Raw genomic sequence first — 25,215 nt, forward strand, 5'->3', positions numbered from 1 at the left:
TATCGCCTATTTTTGTTTCTTTGAAAATACCAATTTTCAAACAACGTGAGTGCGTGAATTTAGCAACAGTTAACAAGCCAAAAGACGAATCCAAACATTCATCCAGTAAAACCGGCACAGTGAACACCAACAAACTCATGGCACAAAGCCATCCAAAGAGAAGCATTTAGTCGAGCAAAGACTGTACCCAAAACAAAAACGGAAAAAGTAGACGAAATACACAGTCATGAATCGACCAACCAAAGTGACAGCTGTTATCAGTTTACCTTGCCCAGTGCTTGTTTAACTTGCTAGTCAGCCAGTGTTGTTTATTGTGGATTGCAGAGAGTGGAAAAAATCGTGCATTTCGCATCGACCATCGGATTTGTGAAATCGTGTTCTGGCCTACAATGTAGACATTGGCGGGGTGCAAGCTTGTCCAGAGAGCGGATCCCTCAACACCATCGTAGTACCTACAACCACCACCAGCTCAGGAGTTGAGCTTTTGCGGAAGGGTAAATAGAGAGCATTTTGGAATGGTCCAGGATGGGCTTCCAAAATGATGGCGAGTCGGAGAAGGATCAACCGCGAGAGTACCTCGGACTGTCTACGACCATTGCCCTGCAGCGGCTCCACGACGACATCGAGACGGTGCTGGCCGCGTACGAGGAACGGTACGCCAAGCAGAGGTTGGTCTTGGGGTTTGATACGCATGAAGGGTAGAAGGTGCATGATATCGATTATTCCCAGATGGTTCCTGAAGTTCCGGTCGGCGCTCGTCGGTAACATGACGAGTGCACTTAGTTGGTTTCCCATGCTGGCAACGGCAATCCTGGTGGTAGCGTTCTTCGCTATCGGCTACTACTTCTCGGCGGGATTTCTCTTGGTTTTGCTAGTGCTAGCCATTTTCATCACCGTTCGGGAGAACAACCTGCGAAAGACGGAGATCTTCCGGAAGGTCCGCAGCGTGCTTGGAGAGATCAAGTGCGGAACGGAACTGTGCAGGGAGTGGACCCCGTTCAACTATCCACATCAGTGCAGTCCGTTATCACCTTGCGTGACCCTTCAGTGGACGTACCGGGACGGGAAGATCGTGAACCTTCCTTGGGCATTGCTTGTCAGAGGAGATCACATAGTCATGCGACCGGGGCAGGTTTCCCCCGGAACATGTACGGAGATATCCGGAAAGCGGTCTTTTAAGTGCGGTGAAACCTACGGGTTGACCAAGCCGATGGAACCCCCGAAGAGACCCATTGCACGAGCACCAATACCCGATCTGACCTGCGTCGTAGAAGTCACCCCGTACCTGGACAATCTCCGTACTACCCTGGACAACTTCCTGAACCGTCCAACGACAATCATCAACCAGCAGCGCCACTTGCTAATAACCAATTGCATCCAGCAGTGGGGATTCCTCGTGGTTCTGCTACTCACCTTAACCGTCGGTGCCCTCCGTTACCTTGGCTTCTACTTCAACGGCAAAGTCCCCACAAACTGGCGCAACGTATTCCTCCTGAATCCAGCAGCCGCTTTGCTTCCCATCCTCCCGCTAGTCTTCCCGATGCTCTGGATCACCATCAACCTATGGGGAACGGCCCGACTCGAAGCCCTCCTATCGATTCCCCAATCCGTGATGCGTGCCGAGGTGCAAAAATCCTTCCAAGAAGATCTGGACACCCCGACCGGCGACCTGGACCACGTCAAGCTGCCTCGCCGTATCGTGACGTACTACTGGTGGCGGCTGTTCGCCGGCCGCAGCGAACTGCTCAACCGAAGCGCAAACGTCGTGCAGGTTCTGGGGTCGATCACGGTATGAAGTGCGCTTGAATAACCTTTAAAATCGACTTATAAAAACTTCCGTTGTAGGCCCTCTGCTGCGTCGACAAGAAGGGCATCCTGTCGTGGCCGAACCCGACGGCGGAGAAGGTGTTCTTCCTGCGGAATGGATCCGGCGAAGAGGGTCACCACAACTCGGAACAGTCCGAGCAGAGCAGTTTGAACTCGCAGGTTTGTTTGCGTAAATGGTCAGAGTGTGGGCATTGGACTGATATACATCCAAGGGGGATGACACATTGGCTCGGATCTATACTGGGATCCTGTTAGATCCAGTTTGAGGATCCACAAATTTTGGAAGTGTCACCCCTCTTCGAAATCGCGGTTGTATTTGAGATTTCTTGAGAGGTCAGTGACGGTGTAAATTGTTTCTAGATAAACAAGCAACTCAAAGTAAACATCAATTCATCCCGCTATCACTGAATGTAAACATAAACTGAAGATTGTGGGAAGAACTTTTTTGTTTACATTCTGGGTTACGCCATTTTTAAAAGTTACTCAGACAAAAACTACTGGCAGAGGCCGTCCTGATGCACAAAGTGATGTGTTTAAATTTTTTTCGACTAAAACGTCGAACGTCGAACCATACAAATTCGTCTCGGATCTCTTTCGGATAAGATCCGGCAGAAAATTTGTATAGTAGAGTGGAGTCGAAAAGGTTGCACTGCTTTTTATTTGTTTTATTTTGTTAGCGGTGACATAACCAAACTTTTCGGCAACCTCAGCCAACGTCAAACCAGTTCAAATAACAAATCAACAGACAACTTCAGTAAAAGCGATTTGACAGTTCCCATAAAAAAATGCCTTGGTTTTTGCATACTTTTTTGAAAATTTTCTTCAAAATTCAAAAACTTTAAAAAAGAATATAAAAATTCCGGAGCACGAAATTCCTGCTGAATCGAACTGAAAAAATATACATTCTATATATCACTGATCTCTTAAGACAATTTCAAAACAAACCAAAAAATACTTTAAAACACTTTGCACGTGTCGTTGAAATCCAATTGATTCAAACGACACAAAACCCCTCAAATTATCCCTAGAATTCGGACAATTTACGCAAAATTTCATCCCCTTACCCCCCAGATCACCACCACTCCTTTTGCACTGTTTAAGTTGCCACATTGAACCCGAACTAAATTGAACCGATAATTTAAAAAAAAAAACAAAATGTGATAATCTCCTGTCGCTTTTGCAGTGCTGCCAGGAACACTACCACCCACTCTCGCATATAATCGAGCTGGTACTCATTTTTTATCTCCTCTTAGTCACGTTTTAGTGATTTTTTTTTGTGTTTTTCGAACTTTTGGTGTTGTTTTCTTCCTTCCAGCGAGTTGTTTTCGGAAAATCAAATAACCAAACCAAAACAAAACTAGGCTTACTCTAAATGTCTGTGTGAAAGTTTTACTTCGAAATTTGTTAGTAATCGATGATTTTTCGGTTTTATTTTTTTTTTTTTTGCGAAATATTTTTGCTGTAGAGTTCACAAAAGGAAGGTTCCGGAGCGATTGCCGAAGTGCTGGATTTGACCCACGATCAGCACAGCCCGTTCAAGCTGGAGTTTGACGACCACGACTACAAAAATCATCTTAGTTCGCTGAAGCCACTGGGTAAGATTTTAATTTGTTGTTATTTTTATGATATTTCATTTTGTTTGAACTGTGCAAGAAAAATCAATTAACCCTTTACTGTTTTTTTTTCTAAGGTGTTTTTTTAGTACACTCAACCCCCGATGGTTGGTCACTGTTTTTGTTTGACACGTTGGTTTGACAAAGTCAAACTAAAAAGTCCCAAATGTCACTTTTTACACGGCACTCACGCACACTATCAAAACAATGTGTGTGTAAACTATGTGTAGAAGAGGTGTCAAACTAAAAAGTGACCCTTTTCGTTTGACAACAATTGGTGTCAAACAATCGGGTATGAGTGTATATTTATATGCATTTAACTTGTTATGTTTACACTGAAATAAAAAAATAGTACCAAATTCCTTCATTCTAGGAATTTTGCCTCTTTTCCTTATTTAGTAATCGGGTTTTTTGGATTACTTAATAAAGAAAGGAGCCAAAATTCCTAAAATTTAGGAATTTGGTACTTTTATTTTTTTTCAGTGTATGTTTATTTCTTGGTCTATTCTTTTTCCATTTTTGAGGATTCATATTTTTTTAGTGTTTTTTTTTTCATATTTTAAGCTTCAAAATTATAAAAATGCCTATGGTCAAGTCCGGGCATGTAAAAAGTTACTGCATATTATTTATATTTTGAAAAAAAAATGGTTGCCAAAACAAAGGTGCAAGTTGCTATGTTACAGACATGACCAGAATGAAAAAGAAAATCTTCAGATAATAAAAATACAAAAGAGTCTATTAAGAAAAAAACGACAATCAAAATTTAAAGCGATTCTATAAAAATATCAAATTTCATGCTCGGTATAATAAATTGACTATTTTGATACTATTATTGACCAAACATGGCTAATTCCTACCAATTTGGTCCCAACCCCACAGTTCCGATTGTTTTTTATTTATTGTTTAACTTTTTTTGCTGGAAATTATTTTCATATTTTTTCAAATTTATATCAGTCCAAAAATCCCCTTCCCTCCATCGACAGGCCTCGCGATCCTGGTGAACACGTGCTGCCCCCTGACGCAGGCTCACTACGCCAAGTTCTGCGGCCACGTGACGGCGGTGGCGATGCTGGACAAGGACTTGGTCCCCGTGACCAACCGGTATGCGATTGTAGAGTCGAGTTTGAATAGTTTTATGCATGGGTATGTAATAGGCATACCAAGTTGCTAATTTGGTGTTTGCTACTCATTTTATTTTTGATTTTCTTTACTTTCCTTTACTCCACTTTTTTTTCCTTACATTGTGTTTTTCTTTTATTTTTTGAGGTGATGATTTTTGGAGATATGCAAAATGCAAAAAGGCATGAATTTCCAAATTAACATAAGAATAGGTCTTCAAAAATCAAATCTCAAAAAAGGATCAGAAATCGAGGTCCATTTTTTATTTTCAAACAAATTTTAAATGTTGCAATAATAAGAGATTTTAGCCAAAAGTAGACATCAGGTAATGTGTAAATCAATGTTTTATACTACAATTCATCATTGTTTCGATTGGATTTGGGCAAAATCGTTTAAATTTTTGCTACATTTGTGGTTTTTCAATTACTGTTTTCAATGCATCTTAATTTATCTATGTAGTTTTTATTCATCTGTTTCACGCTATGCCCTCATAGATTTTCTTCTCTTCTGTTAAAGTTTGACAATTTGAATATTAAATTACTAAGCTGTGTTCAGTGTTTCTATGCAAAATTTATAAGTTATTTTCATATTTTTTCGCAGTTCGTGCCATTGTTCATACACTTTGTAAATCTATTAATTTCAGCTTTTACAACAATATTACCATTAATAGCATTGCGTTTCACAATTAAAATCAACTTCTTTTTTTCGATTGGCTTTGTTTGGATTTCTGACCGCAAAATTGAACGGCGTAAAGCCGTTCGTTTAAATATCCCTGATCCGCCCCTCGAATTCCTCATCCAAATCCGGAAATGTCCTAAGCCTCCCCCTAACCCGACAAATTCAACTGAGAGTTTTTCGCGATCTACATTTGTTTTTCGCCCAACCAATGCAGTCGCTGTCTGTGTGAGCTGGCCCGCCAGATTGGCTTTACGACGCACGCTCGGGACATTTTCAACCTGGAGGGACAAATTTCCAGCTATCGGCATTTGGTAAGACTTAAGGAGCTATTACACTACGGCAAACAAACAAACAAACTCGCACTTTTTGACAGTTTGCCAGTTCGTCTGCTTTGTTTGTTTGCCTGCATTTGTTTGTACAAACGTCAGTCTGTATAAAAAAATTTGACTTATTTGAGGATTTGCCGCAAACAAGTTTGCGAGTTTGGCAAACTATCAAAGACGAAAAAGTGCGAGTTTGTTTGTTTGTTTGCGGTAGTGTAATGGCTCCTTTATAATGAAAATATTACATATTTATAAAGTTGTATCATTTTCTCAAAGTCAAGATATTGAGCATTAAAGCAAAACAATTTTGTCAATATTCTTACCGTTTTCTCTGCTTCCTTGATTTAGAGCAAGAGTAAAATACAAAAAAAAACTGAAGCAAGGCGGAAAAGGTTAGAGAAGGGATTTGCTCTTTTGCTCACTGTCTTGCGCTGAGTGGATACGAACGAACCAACAACTACAAAACATGAGAATCTTTGCATTGCATTTGTTTATTCCTGCCAGCAACCGGACGTGGTCCGCCGTGACATCAAGTTCGCCCGCTCGCTCCAGCTGGCCGCCAAGGTCAAGGTTCCCTTTCCGCACTCGCTGTCGGTGGTGATGCGCGAAATGCCCGGCGGCTCGCTCCAACTGCTGACCCAGGGCACCGCCGACATCGTGCTGGACAGCTGCGACGACTACTGGGACGGCCAGGACCTGCACCCGTTGACGGAGAAGGAACGCAAGCGGGCGCAGGAGTTCTACCAGCGGAGCGCACTGACGGCGTACTGCACAGCCTTTGCGTACAGGCCGTTGAGGCACGGGATTACGGGGGCGCTCGGGGGATCGATGGGAAGGTTGCTTACTTGGAGTTGCCACCGGAAACGAAGAATCGGAAGGACATGCAGATCAACAGGGAACGCTTGCCGGAGTTTGATCGGGGCGGTGCCCCGTTGACGCACCACTCGATCAGTACGGATTCGCTGCTGTTTACGGAGAACAAGGAAGAGGACATTTCCGACGTAGACGGATGTTACGAGATGCAGAGCCATCAGGTGTTTATTGGCATGATTACGATGCAGTACCAGGCACAGACGGACATTGTCCAGTTGATCGAACGGTTGGAACGGGCGTGCATTCGGTTTGTTCACTTTAGCAAGGAGAACGAACTCCGATCGCGGGTGTTTTCCGAGAAGATGGGGTTGGAATCGGGGTGGAATTGTCACATTTCTCTGCTGAGCGATAACGACAGTGGAGTTCCGTCACCGGCGGCGAAACAGTTTGAGTTCAAGATAACACAGTCCGGGTCGAAGGAACACCACAGCCAGGTCACGGAGGAGAACGAGCTGAACAAACTGCTGCCGACGCTAGAAGGGACAAAAGCGTTGAGTTCCTCCGCACCGGGAGCTATTTCGAACCCCGACTCAAGTCTGATCGTGCACAACCGGAACCCTTCGATGGACCAATCGCAGGACAGTTTCGAAATGCGAGACCTGCGGACGAACCATAGACGAAGAACTTCGCAGGACTCTGCCATGGACTGCGCCGCTAATGACGAAAACTGCCGCTCGTTGAGCTGCCTTACCGACAGCACAGAGCAAAGCGCGCCGATCAACTTTGACATGTCGAACCGTGCCAAACTGCCCCGAGGCATCGAGAACATTCGGCCGCACCTGGAGAACGTAGACAACGTGCCGCTGCTGGTATCGCTCTTCACCGACTGTTCGGCAGAAGCGACCAAAGAAATGCTCAAAATTATGCAACAATACGGCGAGATCGTGGTCTGCCTCGGATCGTCCGCTTCCAATGCCAACTCGGAGATCTTCCTTCAGGGAGACTGCTCGCTAGCTATCGAACCCCTTTACCCGCAGGTCTGCCAAGACTTTCCCGCGTACACCGAATCGAACATCTACAACAACAAAGCGAAACTTCGCCGAACGCCACGCTCCAAACTGTTCCGCTCGATCCCCGATCGCATCGTTACCATCTCACCCATCTACCTCAGTCGCATGCTCAATTCGATCTCCTGCTCGATCTCATCCTGCCGAGACGATCCCATCTCGATCGTGGCCGTCATCGAACTCTCCCGACGCTTTCTCCAGGGTCTCTGGAGCTGCGTCCAGTTCTGGGTGTGCTGCGGAGTTTCCCTCGCCGTCATGAACACCATCACCGCCATCTTGTCCCTACCCCCGATGGTAGTCCCACATCACGTCCTCTATCTCCAGTGCTTCGCAGTCCCCCTGATTTCCCTCTCCCTGCTTCGGATTGAACCCGATCCGGCCATCATGAAGCGGGCCACCGGCAAGAAGCAAACCTCGATCGATTCTCGCCTGGTGGTCTTTGTCCTCTGGTGTTACGGCATCAAGTTCTCCCTGGTCGTCCTGCTCCTCGTCATCTCGTACTGCTCCTTCCTCTCCCATCCCATCGAAATCTTCTCCGACGACGAACAGGACGTGCCGGAAAACTTCCACCAAGATCTGTCCGTAGCGCGTAGCTTCATCCTGCTCGGAATCGTGGTCCATTTCATCACCATCTCAACCTCCTTCGTCCACCGGGACTACACCACGTTCAAGCGGAGCCCGCTCACGAACCTGTGCTGGGTTTCCGTCGCCGCCGGGCTGCTCCTGTTTCATCTGCTCACCATCGTCGTGCAGACCTGCACCGACGACTACTACTGGCAGGAGATGAACCGGGTCTGGCCCATCGTACTGTTCCTGATGCTGACCTCCCTGCTGACGCTCGCGCTCACCGAGTTCTTCAAGTGGGAAGAAATCAAGTAAGTAGCTTACCTCCATGTTGATAAGCATTGAACTCAAGGCAATTCGACATTTAGGTAACCTAAAGTCATGCGTGCAAACTGTCTAAATCAATATTTTTTCTCCCAAAACAGGGTCAACAATCGGTACATTCGCCGAGCGCGGTTGGACTTTGGCACCAAACTGGGCATGAACTCGCCATTCTAGATAAACCACAAACAAAACTAGCTTCTTTCTAATCTACACAAAGCAGAAAAAAGACTATCAGCAAGCAACTATCAAAAAACTGTAGCAAATGTTAGAATTTTTAGTTAAGGCAATCCGCTGAAGCTGAGCTTTTGAGATTTTTTTTTTACATATTCTTTGCATCATTTCCATTTCTAAACTACAAACATTGTGTACGTACTGTATATTTATAAAATAGTACTTCTATTTAAAGAAAATATTTTTTGTCAGCAAACCTACGAAAAAAAAGTCCAGTTTATCAATATTTACATCTCTTATGTATTTTTCCAGTTAGTGTTTGCACATCCACGCGTATTTACATCAGACTGTGTGTAAAGTTTGTCAAGTCGTGTTAGTGAAATAAAAAGTAGTCTGTTCGAAACAGTTTGGAAAATAATAAAATCTGTAACAAATCATGTGTTAAAATTTCCTTTATTGAGAAAATCGATTTGTCCAGAATTTTAAGCAAAAATGGCGTTACGATTGATGCAAGCTCGAAATGTCAAAATCGCACAGTTGTACCAACATGACAAAGAAGTGTGCCATGGCATGACGGCACACTTTTTTTCTAATGATGATACCGCGGCGCAATTTTTACATTTCGGGCGTGCACCATTTATGACGCCATCTTCGCTTACAAATCTGAATTCATCCGTTCAAAAACTCTTGAGCCAGTTGAACCGCGCCTACTTTGAACGCCATCTTGTCCGTGTCGTTCATTTTCGCGATATCCGGCAAAAGTTCAAACAAAAACAACGTATCTTCGTCCTCCCCGTCAAATTTCAAATGTTTATGCCTCTGGATGGCCTCCACGGCCGCTTCCCGCCTCAACTCCCACTTCTGCGCCTTCTTCACCAGGCTGATCTTCTTCGCCGCCGGTTCCGAGTCCGAGCCTTCCGGTAGCTTCAGGTACGGCTTCAAAAATTCCAAATGTTCCGCAATGCCGCTCTGCCGCATCGCGAAACCCTTCTGCAGACATTTGGTGTACGCGTACCGCAGGCTCCTCCAGTGGTTCTCGCAGTCCTGGGCCGTTGCTAAATTAATGGGGAAATTTCGAAAACCATTTGAATTTTTTTTTGTGGCAGAGGTAGGGTAACTGTCACACAAAATGTTGAATTTCGTCTAGTAATTCGATCATATTATTTACCTTTTTTGACCGTCAAAGTGGTAAATACTATGATCGGATTACTAGACAATCTATTGTAAAGGTAGTTCCAACGTCTCGTTTGACAGTTAGACACCTCTTGAGTTATTTGCTTTGAGTGTCAAAGTTAAGGTAAGGTAAGATGTCACTAACCTCCACTTCCCATCATTTCAGCCACATTTTTCCAAACATCTTGATGCTCTTTTACATTCCCGTGCTGGTAAAGAATGGGATGATCACGAACAAGGTCGACCAACATTATGGTAGTCTCTAGGGTGGCCTCCTCACGGGCTGCCAACAGTGGGGCCATAAACTTTAGGTCCTGTTCGAGCCCCGCCGGTCTCATCTTGTAGCCTCGCTTCAGGTGGTAGCTGTACCGGGTTCGCAGCCTGCTCCAGTGAGCTGTGCATTGCTCCGGGGAGTCTGGAAAGTTAGGAAGTTGGCAAATAACACGTTTAAATCCAGCCCTGCGTTTGACAGATGCATTCTTCGCAAACCAATGCAACACGCAGAAAAATGTTTTGTAGAATCAGCCTGTACGAGGTTTGAATCAACAAAATTTTTGTTGAATATAATCAACGCCGATTTTGCGTTGAAACAAGCCTTGATTTTCTCGATTACACAAAAGTCTTTTGTTGTTTCGAAAAAGCTGCTTTGACGTTTAGCGTTGATTCAACAAAAATAATGATTTTCAAATCAACAAAACGTTTTGTTGATTCAAATATGCCTTATTTTTCTGCGTGAAAGTATGATGAAGGTAAGGCTTCTGTCAAATACCAAAGCACCAACCTGCGTTCCCCATTCGGGTGGCCACTTCCTGCCAATCGTCACTGCTAGCGGTGGACCGGTTATCGAAGTACAGGTGAGGATACTCCTGCACGATTTGCGTCAATTTTTTGCAGTACTCCAGCGAATCCTCCGGGTTGTTTTTGGCCTGCAGTTCCGCTTTGGAGCGGAAAAAAGGCCTCATAAACCCAAGGTGCGGCTCTATTCCGTACGGTGACACCTTGTAACCAAACTTGACATGGTTGCGGTACGCGTTTCGAAGGACTTGCCAGCGACGTTTGCAAATAAAGCCAGTTGCTACGGTTACATTTGGAATACAAAATTTCAGAATTTTTTGAGCTTTTGTTTACATTTAAGCATTATCACCTCCATTTCCGACAGATTCCGCTATGAGGTCCCATATTTCCTGTATCGATCCTGAGTTATTGTAGGTTGAGAGGCCATCGTACAGCGATGGGTACTTTTCGACATTTTCTACTAAAATTTTGACAGATTCCAGACTCCATTCGATACTCATTATTATTGCAAGTGTTATTGTATCTTGATTCTGGAAGTGCAAGTACAAAAAAACCTTAATTTGGTTTCAGTTATTTGTTTATAGTACATTCATATTTACCTATCCTTTTAAAACTTTCTGATTGATGTAAATCTTTTGCTGTGTAAATAATCTCTCTGAAGTAAAATGTTGCTTGTTGTGAAACTGTAAATCAAAACAAAAAGAAACCTAAAGATTCACTGAACGAATAATGTTTATTTCAGAATGAATTGATGAAAAAAAAATTTGAGCTTATGATTGATTTAAATAATTTTGAATGTTTATATGAAAATTTACTTTAATGCAATTGAGTGGGTGTTCTCGTAAAGAATACTTTATTTTGAACATTTGAAAAACATTTTCTTTAAAAATAAACAAAAATTGCGCCAAACCGGCCAAATGAATCGAAAAGTTCATCCAAATCAACAAAATTCATTTTCCTTACATGTGTTGGTCAAAAACATTCATTTTGTTTACATTTTTGTTTTCTTCAACTCGACGCTGTCGTGCTAACTTGTCGCACGTCGCTTTTTGACGTTCCGAGAAAAATGCGTTTTAATGTTTGACCTTGAATAAACAAAAACGAGAGCACGCAATCAAAACAATAACAAACACGTTTTGTTTGGTTGACCATTCTGCGCATTGTCCTGAAGTTTGGTTGAATTTGGTTGCTGGAGTCCCGAGTTATAATTGGAAATGTTTACGGCAATCGAGCTCGTACTTGTGTCAAACACGTTCTGACCTGAAATCCCTTTGGCCAGTTGTCGCATTTACATCAATTTTGAAGCTGTGTCAAGATAGCACGACAAGATTGAAACTTTATTATGAAAAGTGACAAAATTTAAATCGAATATTGGGGATCTGTGAAGGTTAAAAGGTGGGCATTGTGAGCTGCACAAAATGGCGTTATTAACTCAGTTTGGCCCAAAATGCACGTACGACATGTTAGCACGACAGCGACGAACTGTTTTTGATTTGTTTACTGGCATTAGCTTATAGTTACCTACTCGATTCAAGTCCGTAATTGATAACTTATTGAGCAAAATGTTCCGAAATGTGGCTCAAAAATTAGATGTTAAGTTAAAACATAACATGGAATTTAATTTAAAGCTTGTTAAGTTAGTGCAACAGAAATCTTCGCTTTACGTCCACGAACCCATGCGCACCAATCAACTTCAAACATGGGAAGAAATCGCCAAAATCTTGGGTGGTGAGTTGAAAATTCGCTATTGAAAATATCCTTCTGTATTTAATACATTTACAACCTTTTCAGTGTCCTGCAGATACGCACAAGCCCACTGGCGGTGGCTCCGCGTGAAATATGCCCAATTCGTCAAACTTCGGAAACCGGACCACCCAGCTCAGATCGAGTCGCACATGCACTTTCTGAGGCCACATTTGCGTATTCAGAGTCGAACACTCGCTCCGCCGCCGCCACCGGTGGCAGAATGGAACCGGAAACCGTCTACGCCACTCGTGCCGAGAAACACACGAGTTGAATGCTGCGCCCACCTCGGGTACGACCCGGGAGACCAGGATGCCACGTTTCTGCTCAGCATCCTGCCCCATCTGAAGGTCATGACCGGGCAGCAGCGAAGGCAGTTCAAGATGGGCGCTGTGAAGCTGAGTGCGGAAATGCTTGCAAGCTAGTGATATTTCATGAATTTTAATATAAAAAATATAAATAAATAAGGTGAAGGCCTGAACTATAATAATACGTAACCTTATCTGACCGAGCCACGTAACCCAGTGGTAACGCTTCCGCCTTGCAAGCTGTAGATCGGGGTTTGAATCCCGGCTCGGACCAACACAACTGGTGATCTTTTCCCTTCTGGATTCTCGATTGCTTAGCAAAAGGAAGGTAGTGTATCGTCTGGACCTTATTAAGAAACCTTAGGAAGAGACAACCTAAGGAATGTTAACATTAGAGCAACTCTCTACGAAATCGGCCGATTTCGACCATTTTTATTTTTTGTATTTTTGGATTTGACTCAAACATTGTGGGGGCCTTCCCTATGACCAAATAAGCTATTTTGTGTCATTGGTTCACCCATACAAGTCTCCATACAATTTTGGCAGCTGTCCATACAAAAATGGTATGTAAATATTCAAACAGCTGTAACTTTTGAGTGAATTTTCTGATCAATTTGGTGTCTTCGGCAAAGTTGTAGGTATTGTTGAGGACTTTTAAGAAAAAAATAGGTACACGGAAAAAAAATTTGCATATTTTTTTTTCAACTTTTCTAGCACTAAAACTCAATTTCCCAAAATACGTATTTTTTGATTTTCGAGATTTTTTGATATGTTTTAGGGGACAAAAATTCGCAACTTTTGAGCCATAGAGAAACATGGTCAAAAAATCTGCCGCCGAGTTATGAATTTTTGAAAAAATAGTGATTTTTGGAAAAAATCGAAGTTTCATGCAAAAACAAGTTTGACATTATTTTTTAATGCAAAATTGAATTTGCAATCGAAAAGTACTCTACAGATTTTTTGATAAAGGGCTCCGTTTTCAAGATATAGCCACCGAAAGTTTGATTTTAGCGAAATATTTGCAGTTTTTCAATTTTTAAAAATAGTGACCATGAGTGACCATTTCTAAAAATATTTTTTTTGAAAAGTTCAGAAAATTTGCTATAAAATTGTCTAAGAGACATTGAAGATTGGACCTCTGGTTGCTGAGATACAGCGGCTTAAAGAAAAAGAAACACTAAAATTGAAGTTTTCTAAGTCACACCCAAACAGCCCACCATTTTCTAATGACGATATCTTAGCAATTAATGGTCCGATTTTCAATGTTAATACATGAAACATTCGTAAAATTTTCCGATCTTTTTGAAAAAAATGTTTTAAAAATTTTTAAATCAAGACTAGCATTTTAAATGGGCGTAATATTCAATGTTTTGCCCTTTTAAAATGTTAGTCTTGATTTAAAAAATTTCAAAGTGAACTTTTCTGAACTTTTCAAAAAAAATATTTTTAGAAATGAACACTCATGGTCACTATTTTTAAAAATTGAAAAACTGCAAATATTTCGCTAAAATCAAACATTCGGTGGCTATATCTTGAAAACGGAGCCCTTTATCAAAAAATCTGTAAAGTACTTTTCGAATGCAAATTCAATTTTGCATTAAAAAATAATGTCAAACTTGTTTTTGCATGAAACTTCGATTTTTTTCCAAAAATCTCATTTTTTTCAAAAATTCATAACTCGGCGGCAGATTTTTTGACCATGTTGAAATTGAGTTTTAGTTTTAGTTTGGTTTTAGTGCTAAAAAAGTTGAGAAAAAAATATGCAATTTTTTTTCCGTGTACCTATTTTTTTCTCAAAAGTCCTCAACAATACCTACAACTTTGCCGAAGACACCAAATTGATCAGAAAATTCACTCAAAAGTTACAGCTGTTTGAATATTTACATACCATTTTTGTATGGACAGCTGCCAAAATTGTATGGAGACTTGTATGGGTGAACCAATGACACAAAATAGCTTATTTGGTCATAGAGAAGGCTTCGCTTCGCTAGGAGACGGTGATTTTAGCGGATTGCATACTGGATTTTCGCCATGTGATGTGATGATTGTCTAAGCCCAAGTTGCCTAGGAATCGATAATTGGGAATAGAACCAATTCCACCTGAACCAGATTCTCACCACCATGGCAGCCGTCCATTGCCGGCCGCTCCCATCTCCACCGCGCACCAGGGACAAGGAAAGGGATGCGGAAGACGGGAAGTGTTGATGCTTCACTTTTTTAAGAGTATTAAGGGAAAATCTCCACGGTATTCTCAAGTAAGTTTCGCTTGGAGTTGGACGGTTTTTGGGAAGGTGAATGGTCTGAGGAGCCACCCTAGGGGAGTGGTAACGACCTTTGGCATTGTTGTTCGAATTCTTCGTATGTTCTCATTTCTAATGGGAATGCTATCAATTCTTCTCATCTCTTATTGGATGAATTCTATCAGTCGCCCAGGCTATTTATAGCGAGGTATTTTTAGATTCAATTTCAACTGCGCTTGCAATCTTGCATGCAATCTTGTTTGAGTTCTGATGTTCAACTTGCATTCAATTTTGACTCTTTGTCCGATTCTTGGATTCAACTATACCAGTCTAATTCCTCCTCAAGCTACACTGAAAACCCAACCATGGTAGTTGCTACCATATTGTAGGGTTAAATTGAGAACACGCACCGACGTATTTTTGCTAAAAACATTCCGTGCTTGGATTGACTGATTAACGCAGTCAGTTTTACTATGTCGAGAGCGGTATGGTAATTTTAACCCTCGATTATGGAGAGAATTATAATGATTTCGTATTTGCTACCATGCAATTTTGTGGAAGCATGGTACATTTTACCATATTTGCGTTTACTTTCACCAAAAAGCCACAGTTAATTTAATAAGCAGCATTTTTAGCAAATTTTCTTAAAACTACCATGGTCGGGCTTTCAGTGTATACCATTGCTCCACGGTTAAGTGGAAAGCATTTTGCTTGCCAATCCTAAGGACAGGGGATCGAACCCCGCCGTGAGCTTGAAGTTTTTTCATTAATTTCAAATTCAATGAGTCCAGAACTTTCTCATTGGGAGCAGATGGGTATCGAAACCAGAACCATTCGCTTACAAAGCGAACATCGTAACCATTCAGCCACGACCGCTCCTTCAACTTATTTGGTCATAGGGAAGGCCCCCACAAAGTTTGAGTCAAATAAAAAATTACAAATAAAATCCATTTCCGGTTTTGGTAGAGAATTGCTCATTAACCTTAACATTATGTTGATTAATAAACTGCCACTGAATTCGCGTTGTAAATGCCGGCCCCTATACTCTTCACGGGTGTTCCCCTTAGGAACAGGGGAAGATTTACTTTTTTTATCTACCTTAAGCCTTTCCTCAAGTTGGTAAATAATTTTCAGTTGCATGTGAGTGATGCCATTTGCTAGTTTTGTTTACAGAAGACACCAAATCGATCACAAAATCTGTTCTCAAGATACAGATTTTTAAATTTTTAAATAGCATATTTGTATTGGACTGCTGTCAAGATTGTATGGAAACCTGGATGAATGAACTAATGATGCAAAATGCCTTTTTTGGTCATAGAAAAAGTACATACAAAGTTAAATTCAAATCAATTGTATTGAATTCAATTGTTTTCACTAAATTGAATTAAAAAATGCAAAAAAATAATCATTGTCCGAAATCTCAGATAATTTCTGAAATAAATATAAGTGTAGAGTCGCAACCAGGGCTCATTGAGACACGACATTCCGGACGCAGCACCATCGCTGCCGATTAATAACCTCCCAACCACCCACTGGTCTCATGTCCGCTTCCTTCGTGTCCTATTTCGGATTCCGTCTACTGGTTCCAGCACAACTCAATCAAACTCACATATTCAAGCTTAACGTTTACTCTCCACTGTACACACTTCTGTAAGAACTAGTCTGTTTCGGGTTAGTTTTACCGTTCATTATATTTATATTACAATACAATTTCCATGATTTTTTTTGCAAACAAAGTTTCCCGGAGTGCAATAACCCCTTGAAACTATTAAAAACACCAATTTAAGCATTTGTATTTAAAGGAAACTTTTTATTTAGAATTTATGATATTATTTGAAAATGAAAATATTCAATTCGCTTTTGTTTAACCATCCAAAATCTCCCGCGCAGCCCTGATCGCCTCAATCCGAAACAGTCTATTCTGGGACGCGCTCATCCGCCCCATATCTTCCACAAATTGCATCACAAACAGCTCATCCTCATCGACTGGCAGGCCCCGCTCGGCCAGCGGCTCTTCCGTGGAGAGGTACGGCTCCAGAAAGCGCAGCTCTTCCTCGATGCCACGCGGATGGAGATCTTTTCCGTCCCTCAGATGGCGCTGGAATCCGTCTCGCAGTTTGAGCCACTTTCGGAGGCATTCCAGGGGGGTTGCTGCCTCTCCCATGCCCTTCGCCACCGCTTCCCAAGCGTAGGTTTTCGCGTGACGATCGGAACCATCGTACAGGCAGGGATAACTCCGAACCAGGTCTATCAGTTGCCTCGCAGCCCTGAATGCGTCCACCCGGTCCGGAACGCGGTACTGCAGGTACGGAATCAGGAACCGAAAGTGCCTCTCGATTCCCCACGGCCGAAACCGGTAGCCCTTTCGCAGGAAGATGTTGTAACTATACCGGAACTTTTCCCACCGGCGTTTGCACTCTGCTCCGCTGGCGGAACTGGCCGGATAGGCTTCCCGCAACTGTTGCGCTACCTCCTCCCACAGGGTCGGTCTTGATTGGGGATGGGTTCCGTTGTACAGAGAGGGTCGCATACGTACTAAATTCACGAACGTTACGTTGTAATCTAAGCGATCCTCTAGCTCTGGTCCTTCCGCGTTCTTTGGCCTTACGATTGGTATGAGGAAGCTCAGATGCGGTTCAATACCGTCTGGCTTTACCTTGTGGTTATTATCTCTTACTTTTCTGCATAACGAGGAACGAAGCTTCTTCCACCACTTTTTACATTGCGCTGTGGTTGCTAAAAATAAAAAAAATCATTCAAATTCGTGTGACAACTGGCTCACCTTCAGCATCGCTCACCTTGCTGCGTTAAACGCCGTCAAGATATGCAATGCTCAAGGTGTGCTTTCTGTCATACGCGGTGGATTTACCTCCTATTCTGGCAGCCACTTCCTCCCAAGCGGCAATGTGGGCATCGGGATTCCGGAGGTATTTGATCGTCCCGTCGTATATGACGGGATGTTTCCGGATGAGTTCAACGAACTGGATAGTGATTTCCAGGCTCGATTCCATCGAAGCGCTTAACAGTGCAACAAACCAAAACAAACTGTGTTGTTGGATGAACCGCCGGTTGAATGTTCATTCAGTGTGTGCAGCTTCAAATGAATTTTTTTTTTGGTTGTAATAAATTTTGTTTATATTCATCAGCTATGTACTACCCGCGAATGTATTCGTGAAAACAGGTAATTCCTTATGAGACACTAGTGTGAGTTCGTGCAACGTCATTTTACTCTTTGTTATTTAGTTATTAGTTTACAACTTTAACAAGAAGGTTTTAGTTAACAAACCTTACGGTGAAATAGGTACTCTATTTAACAAATGTTGTCTTTTTCATTAGGTGTTAGCTTTATTTACAATCTGTTCAATTTATTCCTTATGCCAAACCTTTTAACAGCTCAATGTCTATCAGTTTTGAGGATATTTTATTGCTAAACTTTTTTTGTTTGCAGGTGTGTATTAAACACTCTTATGTTACTGATAGATAACTCGGAGTGGCCGTAGATAAAACGAATGGATAAGAAGGAGGTAACTCTGGCGGTGATAGATGCCGTTGAAAAGTATCCACTTTTGTACTCCGGAGAGTCCCACTTCAACGCCCGTCGCGCGGATCATGTGCAAGCTTGGAACGAAGTGGCAGCGGAAGTCGGTCAAGGAGGTTAACCGAATACAGATGACTTCAAAACGATTTTGTAACATTTTTTTCGTCTTTTAGTAAATGCAACTGACTGCAAACAACGCTGGAATGTCCTTCGAAGAAATCACACGAAATTTCTACGGACAGGTCGTAATACCATAAAGATTCCTGGCATTCACGAGCGGCTCAGTTTTCTAAATAGCTGGATCAAGTCCAATAAGGACAAGGAAGCAAAAAGATCTCAATTACGTAGCTTAGCGTTTAATATTGAGTTAGTCAAACTCGTGGAACAGCATCCGTGGCTTTATAACGATCAACCAAGGAGCACAGCAGAGGATGGAGAGGCGTGGGAAAAAATCGCCAGTATCATGAGCGATGATGGTAATTCAATGTAAAAATTTACGTAAACTTTTATTAAAGGTTCATTTTCATAGTTTCAGTAACTTCCGAAGACATGCGAACACAGTGGCTATCTCTGCGTCGAATTTACGTCCAATTCATGCAAGATAGTCCCCAAGATAGTCCTCAACGAATCGAATCGTACATGCACTTTCTAATACCGCATTTGAAATTTCCAATCAAGACAAATTTCGTCCCCAAATCGGTGGAATGTTCCGATTTGCCGACAGAGTCGGAAACCACTCGAGTCGAGGATTACGACCACCTCGGGTACGATCCGGGAGACCAGGATGCCACTTTCCTGCTCAGTATCCTGCCCCACCTGAAGGCCATGACCGGACATCAGCGAAGGAAGTTTAAAGTATGTGCAGTCACGCTAAGTGCGGATATGCTAAGTGATTTTAACTGATTCGAATTAAGTAAATTTATCATTTATTGTATTGATTCATTAAAGAAAATTTGATGCTGCTTAAAAAAGTGTATACATAACGCTTAAGTGATTTAAACTTTTGATAGGATTATCAGATCTTGATTTTTTTTGGGATCACTGGAAAGATCATTCAAGTACTTTTCATACAAAAAACAGTTTATTTTGAAGTTCAAGAATTCAGAAGTTTACTTTTCGAGTGATTTTAGGCGTCATCCATAAAGTATATCACGCTAAAATTGGTCAAAATCAACCCCCCTCCCTCCCATGTCACACTCAAAAGTACGTCACGCTTTGTCGGACCTCCTTAACTCCCCCCATCTCGATTTTTTGTACTTTTTTTTTATTTTTGCTGGTTGAGTTTGATTTTTTTTTTTTTCAAAATTTGATTCATTCAAATATCAAAAAGTATGTTTTTTAAAACATGTCTCTAGTTTCTTTTATGAGTAAAGTTTATCAAACAATAAACTATTTTTAAATATATTTTAAGCCTAAATTTTCAGTATTCAAGAAACAGTCAAGCGTGACGTCAAATCTCACGGACACCCTTCTCCTTGTCACACTGTGACAACACCCCCTCCCCCCTAGAGCGTGACGTACTTTATGGATGACGGCTTACAGTTACAAAGTTACAAAGAAGTGACATTAAAACATTATGCCTAATGAAAATCTGTACCAAGATGTTTGTTTGGCTGACACGCGTTTAAATTGCGAAAATTTCAATTGTTAAATCAAATAACAGAAAAATCAATTTAATTTAAAATATTAATTAAAATAATAAATTAACTTAAATGTGGATCAGTTTCATGGATTGATTGCAGAAATTCATCATGCTTAGTCAATATTTTGCTGAACACTTTTTTCGGTGTCAAACTAAGATTCTCCATTCTCCAGTTTCGCTTGAGAAACTTCAGTACGAATACCTTAGTTTGACTAAGGTAATCAATTTTAAATGAAGGCAACAGAAAATTCCAATAAAGTCATTTCGAACTACTTGAAACCAGGTATTGATTTTTGAAGCGACGATGCCCACGAAAAAGGTAGCAAAGCAAGTGAAATAAACGGGCGCATATGTAGATTGCAGCAAATTTTGATAAAACGTAAATGTTCAAAATGGCATATCTCCGAAAACGCAAAAAATCGCAGGCTGGAAATTTCAGCAATGTTAGATTATGATCCAATCTTTCAAGTGATCTTAGTTTCATCGGTTAGCAAAAAAAGTACTCGATTAACAAACACAAAAAAATAAGTTTTGTCAAAAAAAATGCTTCAGTTGTTCGATGAAAACTTCACTTTTTGGTTTGGAAACAACATTTTATCTATTAATAGTTTCAAAGCTTATCTCATTACCTTTCCAACGATGTATAACTGTCCTAATAAAATATTTAAAATGGCTGAGCTATGTTAAAATTAAACAACCAGCCTTTCTTACGAAAAACGCTAGTTTTTTACTCATTTTTTTTTACTTTCAGCTTTTGATCTCCGTAATGAACAAACTTAGAGCTTTGAAAATTTGGATTTTTCTTAGTTAGAATGTTTACTTTCGAGAAAAAATACCAAAAAATATTTGGAGAAGGTAACTTTTTTGAAACTTGGCCACCCAATGTACCATAGTGCGGTGGTTGGTCACTTTTCCGTTTGAGACTTTTTGCCTTCCTCACCTAAATGAGGAAAGGCTATAAAATCACTCGAAAAATGAACTTCTTTATTCGACCTCGTAGACCCACCTTCACGTATACCTATCGACTCAGAATCAAATTCTGAACAAATGTCTGTGCGTGTGTCTGGATGTGAGTCTGTGCACCGAAAAATATGCACACGATTATCTCCAGAATGGCTGAACTGATTTGGACCGTGTTGGTCTCATTCGATCCGTCTTTTAACAAAAGTCCGGAAGATTGCAAAAAGGGTGGTCCCGTCATGATATACATTTTTAGAAAGGTATTTGAAAGACCTTTCCAATGAGCCTAAAACATAGAAGATCTAATTATCCTATCAAAAGGTATTAGCACTTAAGTGGCATTTATACTCTTTTCAGAGGCCGGATCTCAGTTATTTCGACTAAAATGATGTCCGGGTCCATCATGCGACCCGTCGTCAGTTGAGCCTACACATCAAAGTTCTGATAACCAAGTTATATGCACTTTAGTGTTGTTTATACACTTTTTAGAGGCCGGATCTCAGATATTTTGATGAAAACGTTGTCCGGATTTATCATGCGAACTATCGTTGGATAAGTTATCAAAAGACCTTACCGATGAGCCGAAAGGATTGAAGATCTGAAAACCCTATCGAAAGAAATGAGTATTGAAGCTTAATTTGTTAAACATCTGATGTTAAGGGGGAATGATGCAATTCTGGGTGAAGATATTTACTATATGTATGTGAGGAAGGCACCAATCACCTAAAGGTGGATTAAGCAACGTTTTTAGTTTGTATTTACACACAAAAAAATATTACTGTAATGACAAAAGTAACTTAATGTTGAAATAAAAGGTGGTAAAAATTTGCTACATTGAAAGTTTTTTTCTTGTTTTGAAAATGAAATCTTTTACTGCTACAGTTTTTCAAAATCTCATTGCTAACTGATCTAAAAGTTTTACACTTAATTTGACTGTAGAATTTCTTTCATTTTGGCGTTTTTTCTTCTTTTGTTTTTGTTTTTCTTTGGTTGAAATATTTCAACAATCATCAGTTGAAGATGGGAAAACGACACGATTTTTAGTTAAAATTTACAGTGTACAATATTCATTTGGTGAATGCGAACTCAGATGAATTTGGAAAGTGGTAAACAAAACGGACCATAATAATATAGACTTTGTTTACATTTTAATGTCAACAATGGTCGTTCGGTAAAAAGACGCCAGCAGCAAGTTATTTAGATTTCAGGATCAAACAAATTAAACTTTTAATAAGTTACTTAAATAAGTGTTTGTTCATCACTCTGTTATAAAACATCAATAACAAACAGCAACTCGATGGACACGAGTGCTGAGTTTACGTATGCCTTAATAGAGGCAGTTCGGAAACGTCCAATTTTGTTTTCCGACGCGCTAAACTTTTCGAAAAGGCGTGAACAATACGCAGCAGCATGGGTGGAAGTAGCCAAAGACCTTGGTGTGGAAGGTAGGCCCCCTTTCAAACTGTACACAGTTTTTCTAACCGTATTGTACACATTTTAGAACATGTCGCAAGTCTCAAGGACCGCTGGAGAGTTATACGATGCGCTCATGGCAGATATCTCCGGGTCGGGTACCGCATGCAAGTTCCCGGGATTCACGATAAACTAAGCTTTCTGAACCCGCACATGGACATCAAACCGAAAGAACCGAAAGATATCAAACCTGAAGATAGTTTGGAGTACGCAATCAAGCTGGTGAACTACGTACGGCAGTATCCTTACTTGTACGATGGAAGTAATGCTTTAGCAAGACCCGAGGCTTGGGAAGCGGTTGCGGCCAAACTCGGAGGTGGAGGTGAGCTTAGTTTGTCATGAATTTAGGAAATATTAAGTAACATTCATTATGTTTTAGCAACTGCAGAAAGCAGCATGCTAACGTGGAAGAAGATTCATTATTATTACAAGTTCCACTTGCAAAAAGGATATATTGCAAAGCCAAAGGGAATCGCACCGTACCTTGCCTTCTTAAGGCCGTTTATAGAAGAACCGGTTGAGAACATAGAATTTAGTTTAGCAAGAGAATTGATAGAAACAGTCCAGCAATATCCCGCACTGTACGACGGCACTCAGTCTGGGCAAAATGTTGTGCTCTGGAACGAGGTAGCGCAGCGCTTGGGGAACGTATTTTCGGTCGAAACATACATTACCAAGTGGGCGTGGATGCGGGGCAAGTACGAGCGGCATCTGAAAACCGGAAGCAAAATGGTACCGTGCGGAATTGAAGGCCACCTGACATTTTTGAACGCGTTTATAGCGGGCTTCGCGCCGAAAAGACCGCTCCCAGCGTCAGCTGAACAGCTTGTCCGGCCTGTAGGGAAGGCAGTTCCCGCTACAGGCCGGAGGGTGGATCGTCTGCACGTCGATGAGTCGGATCCGGATGCCCAGTTTTTGCTTACGTTTCTGGAATTAATGACAAAGATGAGTGAATCACAAAAAAGGCAATTCAGAATTGGTGCGGTAAAGGCATCCCGCGCGGTTTTGGATGGTGTGGTGAGACGTAAAGTTGTTAAATAAACCAATTTATTTTTTTACACTGGTTTTCTCCATAAGCTGGTCCGAAAAGGTATAAAAAGATCTTTCAAAATCACGAGGTTTATCTTTGGGTTCATCTGACACTCGAATTTGGTAAGAATGTAACTGACTCTAATTTACCGTGCAACTTAGTTTGCATTTGAGTTCGAAAATTCATTGAATGAACCTGCAGGATGGTTCAGGGAAATTTGTTGAACGGGCGTTTTTGTTTCGATCAGTTTTGTTTACAATTTTTCAAGTGTAATTTTTCTTATAATTTTTGTTAATAATTAAATAAAAAGACACAGTCGAAATGGAGTGGAGTTTTGGCAACACCGTGATGCTCGCAGGAATCGTCAAACAGTATCCGATTTTGTACGACGGAACGATCCACTACAGAAAAAGGCAATTTGCCTGGGGCTTGGTTGCGAAGCGAATAGGACAGGAAGGTAATGTTACGTTTGACAGATCGCTACCTTTTGTGTAGTTAACTTTGGTCTACCAAGATGTTCAAAAACATGTGTGGTTAACTTTTCAACATTAAACAACTTCACGGTTTAAATTCCAGCAACCCCCAAGGACTGCCAAATCAAGTGGAGCAACTTGAAAAAGGAGTTTAGCCTGTCCCTAGGCCGTACTTCGCCATCACCCAACAGTGCACTGGCTCCGCATTTGAGCTTTCTGCTTCCGTTTATGAAGCAGCTGCAAACCACCGAAGAAAGGGCACTTGATCCGATGAATAGTTTGAAGTACTTGATAAAGCTAACAGGTTTAGTTCGAGAGCACCCTTGCCTGTACAACAAACGTGGCAAGCAACTTAGGGCATCCATTTGGGAGCAGATTGCAACGGATATGGAAGATGGAAGTATGTAACAACTTTCAGCACACACGAGAATTGTGAATTATTTCGTTATGTTTCAGCAACTGGCACACAATGCCAAACCAGATGGTTGAGACTGCGAAACAAATACACCAACTCCCTGAGAATGGGAACTCCAATGACACCAAACGGAATGAAACAGCATCTCGAATTTTTGAACGAGTACGTGAATGTGCAACCACAAATTTCACAAAAACCGCCGCCACCCTTGAAGGAGAGCGAAGACGACAAGTTTCTGTACAAGCTGATTGACGTCGTCCGAGATTATCCTATCCTGTACGATGGAACCAAATTCAATCCTGCAATCTTTGAAACTAATTGGCAGAATGTGGCTAAAACGTTAGGAAACGGAGGTAAGTTGCCGAATAATTTATTCATGGCCCACATTTGATCTATTTCAAAACCCTAGCAACTGCCAGCGATTGCCGATACCGATGGCGAAAACTGCGCAAAAATTTGAAACTTCATCTGAAGGGCACAACGTTTCAGTTGAAAAATCCCGCCTTAATTCAACGGCTAGAGTTCCTAAAGCCGTACGTGATGTATAAACGGCCTGCCGAAGAAACCCACATGACGGAAGCGAAGCGGCGAGCTGGCCTGTTGGTCACCTTTGGTCGGCAGTGCCAGGCCCTGCAAATCGATATCCGGGACAACGATACGATGCATCTGTTGAACTTTCTGCCGGACATGGCAAGCATGAACGAGGCGCAGAAGAGACGCTTCCGGATTGGGGCGGTTAAGACAGCCCGGGAGATTCTCGGCGATGACGCGACTGACTGACTGACTGACGTGATATGCAGAAAATCTAGATGTAAATTAATTATACGGCAACTTTGTTTTAAAGCGCAATAAAATTGAAAATAACTAAAACTAATTTAAAGTGTGCGTGCATGGTTTCATGAGTTGAATAAACTTCTTGTTCGAAA

General features: G+C 41.5%; 7 protein-coding genes across 9 annotated transcripts; 5 read left to right on the forward strand and 2 right to left on the reverse strand.

The window, feature by feature from the left end:
* The first annotated feature begins 237 nt into the window (after window positions 1-237).
* On the forward strand, window positions 238-8,936 carry LOC6034311 (transmembrane protein 94). Its single transcript, XM_038248273.1, is given in 9 exon segments — window positions 238-668; window positions 730-1,789; window positions 1,846-1,986; window positions 3,293-3,422; window positions 4,424-4,583; window positions 5,452-5,548; window positions 6,065-6,383; window positions 6,386-8,315; window positions 8,430-8,936. Coding segments are annotated over 9 exon segments (4,053 nt in total). The 5' UTR covers window positions 238-525; the 3' UTR covers window positions 8,503-8,936.
* LOC119765112 lies at window positions 8,934-11,150 on the reverse strand. 2 transcript variants are annotated; one of them, XM_038248279.1, is made up of 5 exons: window positions 11,067-11,150; window positions 10,817-10,997; window positions 10,454-10,747; window positions 9,818-10,087; window positions 8,934-9,554 (listed from the first exon to the last, which is right to left on the reverse strand). In XM_038248279.1, the coding sequence occupies exons 2-5, from the start codon at window positions 10,965-10,967 to the stop codon at window positions 9,169-9,171; spliced, it is 1,101 nt and encodes a 366-aa protein (XP_038104207.1). In that variant the 5' UTR covers window positions 10,968-10,997; window positions 11,067-11,150; the 3' UTR covers window positions 8,934-9,168. The 2 variants fall into 2 exon arrangements, with proteins under 2 accessions (XP_038104207.1, XP_038104208.1); XM_038248280.1 differs by having other exon boundaries at window positions 10,817-11,021.
* Window positions 11,151-11,866: 716 nt separating this feature from the next.
* On the forward strand, window positions 11,867-12,683 carry LOC119765115. The gene is made up of 2 exons (XM_038248285.1): window positions 11,867-12,195; window positions 12,259-12,683. The coding sequence occupies exons 1-2, from the start codon at window positions 12,030-12,032 to the stop codon at window positions 12,633-12,635; spliced, it is 543 nt and encodes a 180-aa protein (XP_038104213.1). The 5' UTR covers window positions 11,867-12,029; the 3' UTR covers window positions 12,636-12,683.
* Window positions 12,684-16,567: 3,884 nt separating this feature from the next.
* On the reverse strand, window positions 16,568-17,950 carry LOC119765113. Its single transcript, XM_038248282.1, has 2 exons — window positions 17,628-17,950; window positions 16,568-17,494 (listed from the first exon to the last, which is right to left on the reverse strand). Exons 1-2 carry the CDS (start codon window positions 17,767-17,769, stop codon window positions 16,623-16,625), a joined length of 1,014 nt encoding a protein of 337 aa, XP_038104210.1. The 5' UTR covers window positions 17,770-17,950; the 3' UTR covers window positions 16,568-16,622.
* An 8-nt stretch (window positions 17,951-17,958) lies between these two features.
* On the forward strand, window positions 17,959-19,604 carry LOC119765114. Its single transcript, XM_038248284.1, has 4 exons — window positions 17,959-18,059; window positions 18,207-18,412; window positions 18,470-18,772; window positions 18,826-19,604. Exons 2-4 carry the CDS (start codon window positions 18,268-18,270, stop codon window positions 19,197-19,199), a joined length of 822 nt encoding a protein of 273 aa, XP_038104212.1. The 5' UTR covers window positions 17,959-18,059; window positions 18,207-18,267; the 3' UTR covers window positions 19,200-19,604.
* A 2,445-nt stretch (window positions 19,605-22,049) lies between these two features.
* Window positions 22,050-23,429, forward strand: LOC119765111. 2 transcript variants are annotated; one of them, XM_038248278.1, is made up of 3 exons: window positions 22,050-22,343; window positions 22,400-22,693; window positions 22,760-23,429. In XM_038248278.1, the coding sequence occupies exons 1-3, from the start codon at window positions 22,196-22,198 to the stop codon at window positions 23,410-23,412; spliced, it is 1,095 nt and encodes a 364-aa protein (XP_038104206.1). In that variant the 5' UTR covers window positions 22,050-22,195; the 3' UTR covers window positions 23,413-23,429. The 2 variants fall into 2 exon arrangements, with proteins under 2 accessions (XP_038104206.1, XP_038104205.1); XM_038248277.1 differs by having other exon boundaries at window positions 22,052-22,343; window positions 22,751-23,429.
* A 177-nt stretch (window positions 23,430-23,606) lies between these two features.
* LOC119765109 lies at window positions 23,607-25,169 on the forward strand. The gene is made up of 4 exons (XM_038248274.1): window positions 23,607-23,858; window positions 23,978-24,274; window positions 24,331-24,642; window positions 24,699-25,169. Exons 1-4 carry the CDS (start codon window positions 23,723-23,725, stop codon window positions 25,067-25,069), a joined length of 1,116 nt encoding a protein of 371 aa, XP_038104202.1. The 5' UTR covers window positions 23,607-23,722; the 3' UTR covers window positions 25,070-25,169.
* The last annotated feature ends 46 nt before the right edge of the window (window positions 25,170-25,215 follow it).

Source organism: Culex quinquefasciatus, chromosome 1 (genome assembly GCF_015732765.1).
Source record: "Culex quinquefasciatus strain JHB chromosome 1, VPISU_Cqui_1.0_pri_paternal, whole genome shotgun sequence".
Taxonomy (NCBI): Eukaryota; Metazoa; Arthropoda; class Insecta; order Diptera; family Culicidae; genus Culex; species Culex quinquefasciatus.